The sequence below is a fragment of the Mycteria americana genome, chromosome 2 (genome assembly GCF_035582795.1).
Source record: "Mycteria americana isolate JAX WOST 10 ecotype Jacksonville Zoo and Gardens chromosome 2, USCA_MyAme_1.0, whole genome shotgun sequence".
Lineage (NCBI taxonomy): Eukaryota > Metazoa > Chordata > Aves > Ciconiiformes > Ciconiidae > Mycteria > Mycteria americana.
In genome coordinates, this window is record NC_134366.1 from 51,786,151 (window position 1) to 51,803,245 (window position 17,095).

The 17,095-nt window shown below is 39.9% G+C and overlaps 1 protein-coding gene across 1 annotated transcript in view; it reads right to left on the reverse strand.

The window, feature by feature from the left end:
* Window positions 1-4,933: 4,933 nt before the first annotated feature.
* Window positions 4,934-17,095, reverse strand: part of SUSD5 (sushi domain containing 5) — a 43,701-nt gene continuing 31,539 nt past the window's right edge. The window contains exons 4-5 of the mRNA XM_075495595.1: window positions 15,649-15,837; window positions 4,934-6,216 (exon numbers count right to left, since the gene is read on the reverse strand). Coding sequence (XP_075351710.1) covers window positions 4,934-6,216; window positions 15,649-15,837 — 1,472 coding nt within the window. The remainder of the gene's footprint in view (window positions 6,217-15,648; window positions 15,838-17,095) is intronic.

A 17,095-nucleotide genomic window follows, 5' to 3' on the forward strand; every position in this document is an offset into this window, starting at 1 on the left:
CAAATACTTTTAGAATGATCAGTTCTGGCAAATTCAGCGGGAATTCAAATGTCCTGCTGGGCCTTTTCATTCACCGTAGTGATTCTGCAAGCAGACCTTCGTTAGGTCTGTTGACAATTCATGAGCCAAAAGTGAATTCAAATTGCTCCATTTTCCAGAGCTTTTCTGCTTTGGAATGCTAAAATTTAAACCCAAAAGTTAGCTGGATGCTGTTTGCAATTCACCTGGGAAGCCCGTCTGACCAAGGAGGTGCCATTTCTTCACACTTGCCAGAATAAGGTCAAGGTAGAATTAAAGGTGCGTCTCCTCAAGACAAGCTATTCCCCTGAAAATCCTATAGTGTGTCCTGCTTTACAAAGCTTTTTCTCAATAGGCTGTTGCCATTAATACCCACCGTGTATCTCCACATCCTTTACAGTGAATTATTATTCTGTATTGATAATGAAGGCAGACTTAGAAAATCTTTCAATTTCTAGAGAGTCTTAATGAAAAATAGCATGCAAATTTTACAGCTCTGAAAACGGAGTTGTGATTAGACAAAGATTTGTTGGATTATAAAAGTACAAGTGTTTATTATGGCTGGTACTGAGAATAAACAGTTGCCTGCATATGCCAGCTACTATGGAAATATGTTTTTAAGTTCTAATGTGAGCTGTAAACCAAAGCTACTTCAGTTAAAAAAATTCAATACTTAAACTGTGGGGAGAAGTAGTCAGTGCCAGAGAAAACATTCCCATTTAATAATGTTTGAACATAGAGCTGTGATGCAGTTTGTAGCAAGGCAGTGAGAAAAACCCACAACTAATCCTTCATTGCAGCTGTCTGAACTTTTGGTTGTCTGCCATACTTTAAACAGCGACTTCTTTTTTCTGGTGAGTCAAGATTTGAATGACCTAGTGTGGAGAGTTTAAGCTATATACAAAAAAGAAGTTAAGTAAGAAATAGCCAAAGTAAGTTGGGTTGCACACCCCGGCAAATCAAGGTTTTGTATCTTAAGTCGTCTTCAGTGCCTAGGAAAAAATATTAAAATAAATAGATACCTATTTATTTATTTATTTTTGGCAAGGAAATATTCAGTGGTTTAGACACCCATCTCTCCTCCCTCCCCTGTTCTCTCTCCTTAGAGTACCAATGATATATGTAAACTATATTCTGTAGAGTGTTCTGAATTTAAGTTTATAAATGCTAACCTTTTCTGTAGAAAAACTTTCTAAGTTTTCTTTGATTATTTTTAACTTTCTCTTCCCTTTGATGTACCTCCTGGGTAGGCCTTTTAAGTGGCATGAAGTAACAAATGTGGTTTTTTCCTGATTAATTATTTTGCAAAGTAATGGAACTTGCTTACTTTCAAGTGGAAATATGGGGGACGGAGGTGTAATTTTATGTGACTACTAACTTTAAAGAAAAAAATTGGGGCTTTATGCCTTTGCCCCATTCTCACTATCACTTATCTGAAAAGGGATAAAACATTTATGTATTATCCTGAACTGTGGTAACCCTGTAGCTTGAGAAGTCTTACAACTATCTAATAATTTTTTGTTATGACTAATTTTTAAAATGGTCGTTCATAGCTACATATTCTGATCTTTCACAGATACATATTATGTTGTATCTTGCATTACAAATTATTGGATATAAAAAAACCCAAATTCTTTTCACTGAAGGAAAAAAAATCAATCTATGCTGGCTTCAATGCCTGTGGCAACAAATCCCCAACATAATAGCTTTTGAGGTACAGTATGCAATAAGGCAGTACAACGAAATAAACCATATATTGTCATCGAGCTGGCAAATGAAAGGACAGGCACAGAAATTGAGGGGATCTCAGACTGAAAACACACTTACTGCATATCTAAAATCCATGATCCCAGTGTTTCTGTACAAAGGGGAGCAAACACCTTTTGGTTGCAAGGGCTTGAACCCCCAGACACTGCCACTAGCTTCAATGTTAACACGGCACGGTGTCACTTCTCAGCCTGCCTGACGGCAAATTTATACAGGGCTCTGCCCAGACGCAGCAGCATGTGATCCATGTGAAATGGGGGCCAGTTCATAGGTAGTTGTTAATAAAGGAAAGGAGGGGAAAGGGAGAGCTTAACACCAGTGAGCTGATTCTGGCCAGCCTGTTGTAATACGTGGCTTCCCTAGAAGAGGATGATACATGACTTTTATCACAGAGCAACAGATCAATCTCTTAATGACTGGATGTCACCATCACAAAATCGCTCCCGGTATTTCCCCCTTTCCTTTTTCCTTTCCTAATTTCAACCCACAGCTGGCACTTTCAGCTCTTAATTCTTGTGATAAGTAACTCATCCCCTACTGTATTTTGACCTTATCATCTTCAGATTTTGTATTTACTGTACTATATTTATTGTTCACCATCCCTACTGTCTTTGATTAGCCACGTTTCGCACACAAAAGAAGGTCTAAGTCAAATGTATTATTCATGGGCTGTTTATCCCCATCTGTTTATTAGTTTTCCCAAACTCCCTGAATCATTCTGGTAAAGTGAAAACCATGAGTACAAACAGATGATGCTGCAAAAGGGGGTAGATTGTCTTCTGAAGCAGAACCGGGCTGGCAGCCTAAGCTAAACACTTTTCAGCTAATTTTTTTAATATCAGACTGTCTTCTACAAGAATTATCCAAGTGACAGACCTATCTTTTCTCCATAAACATGTGGGCAAACTGCATGATTTGTACAAGAACACACACAAGCGCTTCCTTTCCCTTTTTTTGTGACTTGATTTTTATTTAAATATCTCCAAAGCGTTACGTTAATGTACATTTTCTTCTGGTTCATGAATAACAAGTATTTCTAAGTCTCAAATAAGATCCCTGTACAATTTGTGTTTGTAATTATATTTTGAGTCTCATTTTCACATGTTCAGTTCCTGAGCCAGATAGTATTGACTTTTCATTGTGAATGATGCTACACAGTACTGTAACACATACTTGTACCTTTCAGTTAAACAATATTTTTAATTGATGTTCCTGTGTTTATTTTTCAGCATATTTCCATGAGATTACAGATGATATGTTTTAGTTGAGTTAACAGTCTCCATGAAGTTGCTTAGTGCGAAATCCATTGGTTTTTTTTTTTTTAAAACGTTACTGCATAAAAAAATAGTTTACAACAGAAATTCTAGGTTATTGCATAGTCTAGAATGCATTAAAAGCATAAAGTCATGCATATGTCAGAGAACACAGTATTTACAAATCTGTACAGTTTCTGTCCTTCTTTATTTACTGTGGCTCTTGCCAGGCAGTTAGATTCAACTCTTACCACTCTGAGGTCAAATTCTCCAAGATAACATATAGCTGTTGTCTAAAAATGCTTTGTTTTCCTTACCAGCACTGCGATTGATGGCTCTATGTATGACGGGCCCAATTCTGTACTCCATTTCATAAAGTCTACCTTCCATGGAGTTAGAGATGGTTGCCACTGTGACTCAAGGCAGAACATGAAAACGGGTGAACTCCACCCAGTCACCTTTTCTTACTCCAATATTTTGATGTGTTGAACTACTGGCATATTTTGGCTAAGGCTGTACAATAGAGTGGCAGATGAATTTATTTCTGACCTGCAGATTATTCAAAGTTGCCAGTCTTTCTCCTGTTCATTCAGAAAGGTAAGGAAGAGTATTTCATACTAAACTCACCAGAACTATGTTAAGGAATTCTAGAAAACATCCTCCCCTCTCTCCCTGATTATTTTCAGAACTTTTGGAAATGGAACATACTGTTGGAAAAGCCTCTGTGTTTTTACGGCAACAACAGTCTAAAAGCCACGTGTTTGCATTTTATCAACTGGATGCAATTTCTCTCTTTCCCAGGTTTGCTTTAGCATTGAAAATGGATACCCATCTCCCATAGCCAATGTCCACCCCAGACACCCCTCCAGCTGATGAAAGAACAGAATGGTGAAAATCAGTCCTTCCACAGAGTTCATATGGCAGGAGTATACATGGCTTCAGTTGCCAGAGGTACTGCTGGCTGTGAATTAAAATTCAGTATCTTGGTCAGTCAGTATCGTTTTCAGACAAGCAGCCGCCTTTATATAGGGCTCCCCTGGAAAGTGCTTCATCACTGTTTGGCTCTAATAAGAGGCTATTCATCATAACACCTGGAATCAAAGGTGCTCTGACTCCTCTCCTGCTGATACTCAAGGAAGAATGGCACTTACAGTGTTCTCTGAATTCCAGGGAGACATCATGATTTCTATAAACAGATTAGTATAAGAATGGCACGTCTTCACTAAGGCTAAAAGAACACCTTCCGGAAAAATAGCGTAATGATCCAACATTTGTGGCTTGTTAAATTCACAACGTTGAAGAAAAGTACCTTAGTAATCATTGCAATACTATCCATTAAAGTATGGTAGCAAATAGTTTTTCTTTTTAAGACACGTCAGGTAATAATTTGCTACGGTGGTTTATCCTGACCAGCTTGGGCAAGGTTCTAAAAAAGGAACAAACACCAAATGTGTGGTTGCTCCAAAAACATCCTTCTCCCCTCCTTCCCTCCTTCTTTCCCTCTTCCACTGAGAATAGACCAAGAAGGCCTGACCAGCCCTGCCATTACATTATAACCAGGTAACACAGAAATTAATCAATTAATTTATTATTAATAGGAGCAAAATGTAAAAGCGGAACAAATTGTAGATGTACTACCAAGCATGCTGTGTCCTGCTGATGTCTCCAAAAGACCCTTGTGATAAAAACGTACAGACTCTTTAGCTCTGAAAGGTCGAATATGCTAAATTGATTTCAAAAGGATGAAATATTTTCTGTCTTCTATGTCCTTTTAGCATTCTTTTTTTCTTCTGCTTTCTGCACTGCTGGATTTTAGCATCCATGAGTCATGTGATCCTTCTAGCATCAATATGTTTTTCTTCTGATTTCTAGCATCTCTGCCAAAAGACCCCTGGTTAGACTTTCTGCATTTCGATGTGCTGGTGGTGGTAGTGGTGGTAGCAATGATGTCTGGGTTGACACCTTCCATTTAGTTTATAGACAGAATTCTTCTGCTGCCGTTTTTTGAAAAACCACACAGCCAGTACAGCTGCAACCAGTAACAAGCAGAGAAGAATCACAATTACTGCTATGATAGCACCTTTACTGGACTTGGGACAATCCTCTCCCTCACATGGCTCCGAAGTGGGGAGGGGCTTTTCTCCAAGGCCCTGGGTGAGATTTTCTTGCTCAGCTAATTCCTGGGACGACGTGTCAGTAATGATATCGGGAGCTGGGGCAGTGGTTGCTACTTGTGCTGGGTAGGCGGTTGTTTCCTTTGGTTCGGCATACAGAGTGTGATCGGAGGGGCTGACCATCACAGAGGTTTCTGACGTGGACGTTTTTAAGCTGGTTATGTCAAACAGCATCGTTGTACTGGGCTCCTGAGTCACAGTTTCCAGAGATGTTATTGGGTGGTCCCATGCAGCATCATCATAACCTCTGCTCACACTTAAGTTCTCCAGACCACTCACTGACGTAAGTGGTACCAGTGTCTCTTTGGCCCCTTCATCATCTATCCTCGTTGTTGCTGCCACAATCTGTGTTAAACCTTCCTCTGGAGCTGGGCTACCATTGCCTGATTTTCTTACTTCAACGTGATTCGGTTGGTCAGTCGTGAGGACAACATCATCTTCTGTTCCCATCGAACCATCAACTTTATCCCCCTCCTCTTCATCATCCTCTACCACTTCTTGTGTTACTGGATAGCCGTCCAACCATGACTCATCAGTAATGGCAACTGCATCTATCTCTGCCTTTGTATCATTAGGTGTGAGAATGGGTCCAATGGGGAAATCCTCACTGTCATAAAACATTTTGGCACCAGGTTCATCATAGGCTGTCTTCACTCCAATGTGGTTATCACCTTCAGAAAACTGTGCTTTAGTGGAATCACCTGTCTCTTTCTCTGATTCAGGCTCACTGAAAGCCTCCGATGGAAACCAAAACAAGTTCTTTTGGCTTAGGAGTGACACAGGGGACTCAGTTGGTGCCCTGCTTCCTTTTTCAGAAGTGTCTGTCCCCTGAGTAACACTTTTGGTACTTCCAGTTCTTCCTTCCTCTGAACTTTTACTGAAGGAAAGCTGTTCTTGCTCCTGCTCAATTTCCTCTTTGCCATTGACATGTTCATTCTCAACAATAGGTATCGATCTGTCATCAGGAAAGTTATCTTCATAGTCAATGTGTGCCTCGGTTTCATCTGGAAATATTAAAAAAAACCCACAAAAGCCAACATTTAATTTCTCCAGAAAAGCACTGGGCTCATTTGTTAAAAGAAGCCAAGAAGAAAGCTGCAATGAGGAGTGACTTTTGGACAGTATTTTTCATTCAGTGTTATTGTCTACTTGAAAAGGGGATGGTCCACCATAAGCTGATAGTCAATATCAAGTTTTTTAAAAAAAAATCAGGATAGGTGTCAATGCTAACCGCTAATATCTTATCTTTCCAGATTTAAAAATGTATATCAGTAACTTGCTCTCTGCAGTTAGAGGACTTCCTTCAATTGCCTATTGTTTTCTCAAACCTTCGCTCTCCCTAACATGACTCTTTTTGCCAGACTTGAGGGAAAATTTTCATCATATTCAAGCAAGAAATGGGTGTGGAGAGGAATGTATAGCGAAAAGTAATCAATTACTAATTGGACTTAAAAAAAAAAAAAAAACTAGAAGTTTTACAGCAACTTCATCCCTTTTGAGCCAGCTGATTTTAAAAGATTATATTCAGTACCTTATGTTCAATTTTTTATCATTATACTACTTTTCTTCGGTGACCTTGGTGTTGCAGTGATACGACACCTGAGGCCAGGTGAGCTGAATGGTATTTCTCCTTCCACGTGAGCTCTTCAGAGCTGCCCGAGGAAAAGACCCCCCGCAAAGCTGACACTGAGTTCTGCTCATCTTCATCTGAAGAAAGCAACATGCACCCATGGCTGCAAGGACAGAAAACTCTGTCTCCAACACAAAGCCTAACACCTAGGTATCAAGATAATACCATCTGTAATCAACCCTCGGGCTTCGAATTTTAAGAAACTAAATGTTACCAATAAGAAAAGAGAATAAAAAACCCAAAACCAAACCAGCAAAAAAATAACTGAGTGCAACAGAGGGCCAGATTCATCACAAAGTTTGAGTTTGATTTAGAAATACTCCCCATGCCTCAACAGACCTACCACTCACAGCAAAACAGACTTGACTTAAAGCATGAAACTAAATGTTTGAATTTGAATGAAATAATGCATTGTAATTTATATTTCTTGCACTCTTCTAAAACCTTAGCTGAATGAAAAATTTTCCAAACTAGACAGGGTGGTTGATTTTCAGCTCACAGAAGTTTTACTCCATAGAAAGTTGATGTAATTGCTGAGATTTATGCTAGCATTAAAAGTCCTAGAAAATAGTGCCTTGGGATATGGAAAATAAAACAAACTGAATCATGGTGAGAATTTTTTCTTTTTAAGAGAGTGTTTAGTCTTTTGTGAAGACAGTGAAGCAATAGACCTGGCATGACACGGAAACAAGAAATTAATAGGAGAAGCTGTATTACAAATCAATGCATTCATAAAGCCTTATCTTTTTTTGCCTTTTTACACTCAACCAGCTTTGAATCACATTTTCATCTGGGGCCCACCTCAATTTCCGAATGAGTCACATTCTCCTTGGAGACTGCTTCCCAGACTTCTGGCAGAGCCATATTTGGTCTACTCTTAAGAAAGATTAGAAATATTGTCAAACCAGTCTGACCAAAAACACTTAGTGGTGATACAGCTCACACCAGCTTACTTTTTGCCAGAACAGCTTAAGCCAGGTGCCAGAACAGAATGAGTATTAGCAAAAGGTATTTTTCTTGGAATAGCGTCCGGGTCTACCATAAACCAAAGCAGTTATGCTGAGGAAACCGAAATGTGCGACATAGCCTGCGGAGAGTTAATACCTCTGTGAAAGCTATCATGCTGGCGAACGGGATGTTCTCAGCAGGTCCTCCCATCTCACAGCAAGGGTGTAGGGGGAAACCTGCACACGACACAACAGTGCCAACAACAGACCTCTCTCCCTCCCGGTCCCAGTCTCCTCATCTGCTCGTGTAATCCTCTAGATCCTCCCGGTCCTCTCCAAAGCAGGAAAAAACTTCCATCTGGTGCAAAGACAACTTAACAGACAGAGAAATCCAGCTCTCAGAGTGGAAAGCTTCCTGGTAGGACTCTCACTTTTCTAATTCATCCTAAAATCTTTTCCAACAGTATTTCAGACCTTTGTTAATGACTGGAGGGTACCTCTGAATACCAAAGCATTTTAGCAACATATTTACGAACCTCTGTGTGGCACTGGCCATCGCTATGTAGCAGTTATCATAGCCATCCAATGCTAGTCTCACTTTGTCCCTTGTCTGGCTCTCAATTAAGAATTTTTCTACCTGGTGCTCTCTTTGCATGGAAACGGTGCCTCGAGCCATTTTGTCCTCTTACCATCCAGACTCCTGCTAAAAGTTGGTATCTGGCATGCCTGCTTCACTAAAGTCCACTGTCTCTCAGGACAGCCTATAGGTGTCTATTGGATATGTATGAACTGGAACATCGTAATGTGAGAACTCACCATGTACCAACTGTGATGGTCATTGTTTTCTTTTTTGAGATGAATCATCACACCAGTCTGTCTTCACCTGTATGTCTTCTGTACCTCTAACTATTTTTGCCACTCATTTACTGAAAAGTAATCTTTTCTTTTCAGACTACAGTAATCCAGCTGAGGATGAAACATTGATTTTTACGTTACAGTCTTCTAGTGCATGCACACACACCCGTGAAGAAAAATTACAGTCATATGCTTGTGTTGTTTCCTCCAGACCTATTCTTTGTTTGGCAATATGAATGGGCAGCTAGTATTCATCTTATTGACCAGTATGGATCACTGGTGAATGCTGAACATTTGTAATAATATGCTTTTTATAGAATTTGAAGCTCTTCCCCTGTAGTGCCTCTCCTGCCATGTACTTTCAGCCCTTTGAAGAAAGTCCTATGGAGCGCATCAGGAAAGCATGTGCTCCTAGGAAAACATGAGTCCTCAGTCTATCAGAACATATTAAGGGTTTGTTGAACCATCAATCAAGTCTCCATCAAACCTGCTGTCTTTGGGTCTGATTCTGCATGTATAGAAATGAATTGGTGAGCTTTCTTAATGCTCAGCTGAGGAAAGAAAAAGCCCATTGTAGTCTAAAGAGAGCCTGAGATTGGAGCTCATTATACGCTGCTCGTCACTGCATAAGGGAGTCTTGTTCATTCTGACAATCAGATTGTGGCCCAAGTTGTAAAGCTGCTATAAAGTATTTTCATATGCAATCTCCTGTATTTGTATAGTTTATAGCAAAGACTATCAACATAACTAATGTTAGCTTATGGGATGCCAGAATGAAAGCAACTATTGAGCTCTCTAACCATCAAAGGAAATACAGACCCCCTTACTCTGAAGCTTTGATTTATATGATCCTGAATCGACTTCCACAGTAATAATACTCTATTCTTTCTTCTGGGCCTCAGACCTTCAAATGGGGCTTGGACTTGGTATTTAGTGAGTTTGCGTTGCCATGACAATCTTCTAAGTCAGCTGTGAGCTTGATTTTCCAGGAACAGATTGTGCAACTTTTGCACTTTTTGCTCACCTCCTCAGCACTTTCCTGAGATTTCCAGCTCTCTGAATTTTAGTGTCAGTACTGAAGAACAACAACCAAAGTAGATTCAGCTCCACTTCTTATCCAAACAGTTGTAACCTTTATTTATACACATTTTTAAAACAGTTAACAACTGATTTAACAGTGGTTGCATCTTCCTTCCTATCCAGGCTGGTCTGGTTTTAAGAAGAGCCAGCACTGAAATTAATTAGTCCAAGACCAAAATCTTTCCATATTTGGTCATTGTTACATCTTCTCCCTACCCTCCTCTGCCAGACTGAAGGATCAGTGAGTTTTGATTCACTGTCTGAGGGATTACTGAGGCTGAAATGAACATTTTACAGCAACAGATGCTGAAATGGCATACTACCAAAGACGTGAAGGTCAATTAAAAGGTAAAACCCTTTTAATTTAGCCTTGTCCTTTCTGGGAAGCATCCAGTCCTAAAGACCTTTCATCTCCTTCAACTTTTGATCCTAATGTGAAAACAGTGACCAAACATAGAGACAGGCAAAAACAAAGAGCCTGGTTTTCCACACTCTAGGATCGGTTTAATTTTTCTTCTAGATAGCATATTGGCATCCAAGCTCTATTTTGAGTGTTGCTATTTTGGACAACCATAAAGTGCACTGCATATTTTGTGGATGTATTTTTGGAGTACAGGAAATTGAAACTTGATTCTATGTAGACCATCACCATAAACATTTCTACTGTACAAAAACATCTTTATTCTAAGAATCTCAAAGTAGTTACAGCAAACATTAACAAGCTGGCATCTGTCTTTAAGGGTGGGAGGGGAAAGAGCATGTAGACCGATTTGCCTAAGATCAGTCAGATTTGTGAACTACAGCATCTCGAAGTATTATCCATTTGACTTGGATCAGGCGCATGAACACACTTCTCTCAAATCAACCAGAGTACGCTAGACAGAATTTGTGTTGCCTTTTGTCTTTTCCAACAGCTACAAGAGGGAGGATGATTTTTATTCTAGCAGAAAGCTTGCTAGTATAAATAAATAACCCATCATAATTTTTTAAACTAATTCGATTTGGCAGAACCCATTCATGCCAGATCGATACTTTACATTAATCTAATACAACTGCTCAGTGACAGACCTGAAAAGAGAACCAAAGTTTGTCATAACAATTGTTTTGACAGGCCATGGACATATTTTGTTGCTTATTTTATTTGTCTGTCACAACTCTCCCTTTGCACTGTCAGGGGGAAAAAAAAAAAGCATTCCCAAATAAGATCAAAAGCCAGAGTCATTTTGTTTTACTCTCCCCATTAAAAAAAAAAAAAAGAAAAATAATTAAATGATGCTGGCTAGTCATGCTTACAGACCACATGAATGTGAATCAATACTGTTCTTGAAAACCCAGAAAACAATGTTTGAAGTAATGAGAATACTTGAATCAGGCAAAAAGACTGGGAGCTGCAGATGAAGCTTTCAGAGGTGGTCAAAGTCAGTCAAATCCTCCTTACACTGAAATCAGAAGTATGGTCCTCCGAGTGGAAAAGTTAGACCAGCTCTGAATGCACTAGACAAGTATCCAAGTGTTGACACCGGAGAGGTTCCTTAGATGCGCAGAATATGTGACCTCTGCTGCCACAAGCTTATAGTTGAAAAAACCCAAAGCAGTCAAGGGAAAAAGATAAATATATGACATTCTTCTTAGCCGGTTTTAGGGCAGACATGTGACATGATTTCCCAGCCATCTAATCTGCCTTCTCTTTGAGGAAGCAAATTCTTGAGGATGCAGCCTAATGCAATGCAGCCCTGATCCCCCCACTGAAATGGTAGTATTAATGCTCCTGATAGTGAACCTATGGTTCATTTTGGGAAAAAAAAAGAATGTCCTTTAGCAATGGTCACTTTAGTCTCTGTGCCCGCAGGACAGCCACAGCATGGCACATAGCGTCTGCTTTCAGACCTTACTACAATGCCAATCTTCGGGATGTATTTTGTGAAACAAATATGTTCTCTCCACAGAAAGAGAAAAAATAATAAACTGCAAAAACATGTATTTCCCTGTTCTCTGCTTAAGGTTGCTTTGTTGAGTTGAATATCCCTGCGTTTTCAGCTAGAACACAGCGTCTTTTCATTATGAGAAATTGCAGGAAAACACTAATTATACAGAGCCACTTTTTTTCTTAAAAAGCATCTTGATTAAAAATTAGAGTCCATTACCTGGTGTGCGCAATGTACATTAAAGCCATTTGCAATATACTGTTTTCTTAATTTACAACATAGTTTATTGTGTCCAGAATCTACTTAATATAACCCCAGAATGATTTTGTTCAGTTATGCCCATAGCCAAGTTTTGCCGACATATTTTGGATTATGCGTGTATTGATGCATAATATTTTTTTCATTTTATTTATGGATTTGCCAACTGTACAGTTGTACACTTACATCCTGGGTGCTAGAATGGACCGTATCTATTCTAACTGGATCAAAACAGAAAGGAAAGATGATCATAAAGCTACTTCAGCAAACATCTAAGTGCTATATTTAGATGCTGCTACGATGATAGCTCCCTGACTCTGAATCTGCTCTGGGTGAGCAACTGGGAATGTAAAGCAGGCCCAATGCTTTTACATAAACATGAGAAAACTCAATTATTGCTGTTTAGTCCAATATTCTGCTTAGAAAGCTGGGCATTATGATGTGGCCGTTACCGAGTAGGACAGTAATACGCAGATGTACCATCCACAAATCTCAGAAAGCTTTATGAAACTGCATGAACATTATCGCTGTTTCAGGGATGAGGTGGAGAAAGCAGCAGAGAATATGGTTTCAGGGACAGTGCAAGATGTAGGAACAGGCTCTATGTCTTTTAATCCTCTGATTGGAGTTTTCTCCCTATGGTCCTGTTGTGTTGGCGTAAGATCATCGGGACCACTTCACATTTCCAGTTGCTCACCCAGCGCAGGTACGGAACAAGGGAACTGTATCATCTTACCAGCCTCTAAATATAGCACTTAAATGTTCATTGGGGCAGCTTTACAATCATGTTTCCTCTGTTGTGAGCCAGTGAGGACAGAAATGGCCCACTCTGCCAACACGGACATAAATTCTCCTTTAAGTCTTGCCATTAACATTCATGATAGGGAAGTTACTCTCTTGCCTCAAAGCACTTAAAAAGCAGTGTGTGTGCTGTCTTCTGGAGTACTTAATTAATAATTACTCTCCTCTCTACTATGACCCCAAAATACCTGTCAACTGTAAATCAGGTTTCTTTTAATTAAATTCTATTTTTTTGTTCTTTTTCACTGAATTCTTACTTTTTTTTAAATAATGAAACCTAGCATCACACATTTCGGTCTTCCTGTAAAGCCTCCTTTCTTAATAATTGTGATCAGGAAGATTGAATATATAATTATTAATTGAACACATACACTATTTTCTATCCCAGGTCCTTAAAGTGGTTGAAAAACATTAATCAAAGGAAGCCCCTCAGCATGAAGTCTACATTTAGATCATTTTAAAAATCATAATCCACAATATTACATCTGCTCTCAAGTTCCAATGTTGATGTTTGTGATTTTACAGCCACACTTTCCTATTTCTTTTAAAAATATTTTTCTCTCCCCTGCGGCTGTGTGAAAGGCTCAGGAAAAACAGGGGAAATAGACTATTTGTCCAGGGAAAACAGTGAAACACATACAACTTAAATGGCCTGATTCTTTCTCTTCCTTACTCTGGTGTAATACAGTTTTATTTCTACGTGTGATAAAGTCAGCATTTTCACTAACCTCAGTGAAGGAAACAGAAGTATCAACTTGCTGTGGATTATAGGAGATTCAGACCCACGGGGTTATCAGATGTAGATACTCTTTTTCCTTCTCTCCCTCCATGCTCCCCTTCCTATAGATAGCTCAGCTACCCAACAGCTGCCCATTCCTTTGCTTAAAATTTATCTTATATCATCTTAAAGGTGTGATATCTCTCTGAAAAAAAATAGTAAGATACTCTCATGGCTGTTCTTAAATAAAAGAATCGTGGAAAAATCGTGAGCTTTATGCATTGAGCAGGGTAAGGTGAGAAAGAGAATGAGAAAGCAGAATTCAGATTGCATCCACATCTGAACTCATGGTACTATTTAGCTTATGTTTAAACAAGGGGAAAGTTAAAAGTTTGTTGCAGAACTAACATATAAAGGTGGATTTTCTTGAAGGTTTAAATTAAAGAAATGTCATTATTATAATTTCCCAGAGCTTTTACATTTTGTTTTTGTTGTTTTAATAAAAGCCTGATTCCTTGAGTCAAGTTATTTGGTAAGAAAATCCACTTTCATTCCTTTTAATGGAGTAAATATCTGGGTAGCTACTGTTGTGTTTGTAGACAAAAATCCTGAAAGCATGGTACCGGATAAAAATTGTATGCCTTTTTATTAGGGCAAGTTAAAAAATAATACGCTTTTTTTTAACTTTTCCATCTCACTGCTTAGCTCTAACCCAAACTGTATTTCTGCCACACTGTCACAGACTCCTTCAGTGGCACGAGCAGCTCTCTTAACTTACACAGGTCTTTAATTTTCCCAACCTACCAAAAGGAAGGAGCATTTATCATGTGTGTAAGGCCAGAAGTTCAAAAGTGCTAAAGCAACTACTAGGAAAGGGCAAGTAAAAGCTCAGTTCAGCCAAACCAGCTTCTTACAAGCCAGCGGACAAAGTCTGGCGCTTAAAAAATGGACAGCTCTTGTAGTACCCGTTTTGCATCCCAAATAAAAATCCAAGAACACCTAACGGATGGTCAGCTCAATTCAACCTAGAAAATATAAAGAAGCAGGGGAGTTGTGTATGGGTCTGCTGTGCCTTTGAGAGGTATGGACCCCTCTCTCCCTGGGGCCACAGTACCACCATGGCGTCTTGTCTTTTCTGTAAGGAGGATGCTATCTCAGGGGCCTCAGCCTGTCGCATCATATGAAGATGTAAGGCTGGTGAACGAGTGATAAAGCCATGGACAGCCTCAGCATGTCTATGGTAAGAAAAGATGTTATTTGCGTGCAGGCCATGCTTAGTGCATGCCTACAAAAAGACACCGGCTTTTCTCTGTACTTGCTTCAGGTTCCCAAAGGCGAGAACAAACACTGAGTTTTCATTTCAGTAGCCTGCTCTGTAGCAACCCTGTGGCTTTATGTGAAAATAAACATAGCAGAAGACATACAAAACCTGCATTGTGTGCTCTATCTGGTAAACAATGTCTTTGGCTCACTAACGCTGCCTGGGCATGGCTTTTGAACTACTCTGAAAAAAATACCTCTGATATTTCTTGTAATGTCCGTAGTCATCCCTGTCCTTGAGTAAACAAAGTAAGTACATTGAAAAGTTACAAACCTCATCCAATAACAGAATGAGCACATACAAGATTATAAACAGCTGGTTTCCAGAAAGGGGCTGGTTCTGATATTCACAGAATCACAGAATCGGATAGGTTGGAAAAGACCTTTAAGATCATTGAGTCCAACCGTGTATTAAACATACAGGTGAAGGATCTTCCCAAAGGTTATTTTCCAGTAGTTAAAAATTATGTTCAGTCCTAAAGAAAAATGGTATTGTGGGAAAAAGAAGGAAGATGGTGGACTGGAAGGCAGGAGCTGAATTATAACCCTGGGATAAGACTCAGTGAATCCCTGAAATGGGGTTGGCAGATACGGAAAAAATAAATATGGCATGAAAACATTCCAATTTTTTACTTTGAATGGCTCCCGCTACCCAGAAAGAAACTTTATGCTCATATAAGTACAAATACATTGTCCTCTCCTGTGGTTTACCGGAGATGTCTACCAACGGGATGCTAAAAGCCCTGTTGGGCCAGCTAAGACACCGATGCTCCAGTCACCGAGACCTTCACCGGGACTGCACGTGCCCAGGAGACACCCCTGTAAGCCTGAAACCGTCTCAGTCGGGTCGATGGGAGGCTGCGACCTCCTGGAGGGATGCTCCGTCTGCTGGGTGAGCTTACCTTTGACGCAGGCCTGAACCTGCCCGTACCACTCCCCGCAGCTGTCGCACAGCAGCGTGAACGCCGTCTCCTTGTTGCCCATCACGTACCCCTGGGCGCAAACGTACAGCAGCTCGTCCCCCATTTCAAAGCCCGTGTGGCCATGCAGGATGGTGTGGGGGAAGGACGGTGGGTCCCCGCAGGGCTTGTCTGAAAAGAAAAAAGAAATGAGATTGTGGAGACCTTGGAACAGGCTTTAAATGCAGTGCGAAGAGGGGTGCTAAAAGAGTTACCCCCAGGACAAACTTAACACACGTCCACAGAACTCACACATCTCGTCTGATTCATGCCCTTATCCCCCTTCATAACTCTTTTCAGCTGTAATCGGGAAGGTGTATATTGGGCTATAACTGTGATGTGATAACTGTGATGTTACCAGTGTGTAACAGTGATGCATCTAGAGGGGCCTTGCTTCCAACAAGTCAGCCCAGGATGTCAAGCTACAGCTGTCTTCTCTGCCTGCTTCTACAAAGGCTAACAAAGGCTTGGGTATGTTGGGACTGGAAAGCAAAAGCTTGGATACAGTCATTTTTCTTAATTGCAGAAAAGCTTGTGAAATTGTTTGGCACTTTATTGTCCGCTACACTGTAGCAAGTGGTCAGAGGCTGAGCAATGACCCGGTTCGTGGTCACGGAAAGAAAAGGCCCGGATGGACAACAGTCATTTTTCAGACTATCTCTAAGCTTCTAGTCTTTCTCAAAATCAAAAGTTTCTTCCCAGATACTCAAATGTCCCCTATTTTAGGTTAGAGACATCCTAAAATAAATAGTGACTCGTGCTCTTCAACTTAACAAAAAACAGGGGTAACATAGCTCTGCTCTCTATGAGAATCTGAAGAGCTAAATTTATTGGGATATAAAATCTAACAGGATGTTGTTTGATAATATTTCTGCTGACAGCACTAAGAACCAGGAAGCAGAAATTACTGTAAACAATAAGAAAACCAATTTCATTGAGGTTTTGGTTGCATGACAGAAGTGCAAAGAGGACGCAAGCAGCTGCCAACATCAGTGTAAACTGAATTTGAACTCTTGGCTATTCTTAACAAGGTGGGTTGAGATCTTCTAGAGAACTTCTAGGCATTGCATTTTCTCTTCTCTCAAAGGTCTTCCTCTCTCAGAAGTGCTCTTGAAGAGGGGTTTGCCCTGTCCCCATTTTCTCCAGATTTTGTACAGTCCCTTTTGGAACAGACATCTCTTGGTTACAGAAAAACAAAACAAAACAAAACAAAATAACCTATAATGCAAGAAGATGACCTTACCAAGAAACCCAGTGGACAAAATGTGTAGTGTTGGTATAAATAAACACTTGTATATTCCTTTTCCAAATCTGGGATTTTTTCAGTGGTTCAAGAGCCCTTATTGACTGTGGAAGAAAAAACAACTGTTCCACTTGACAAAATAGCTCA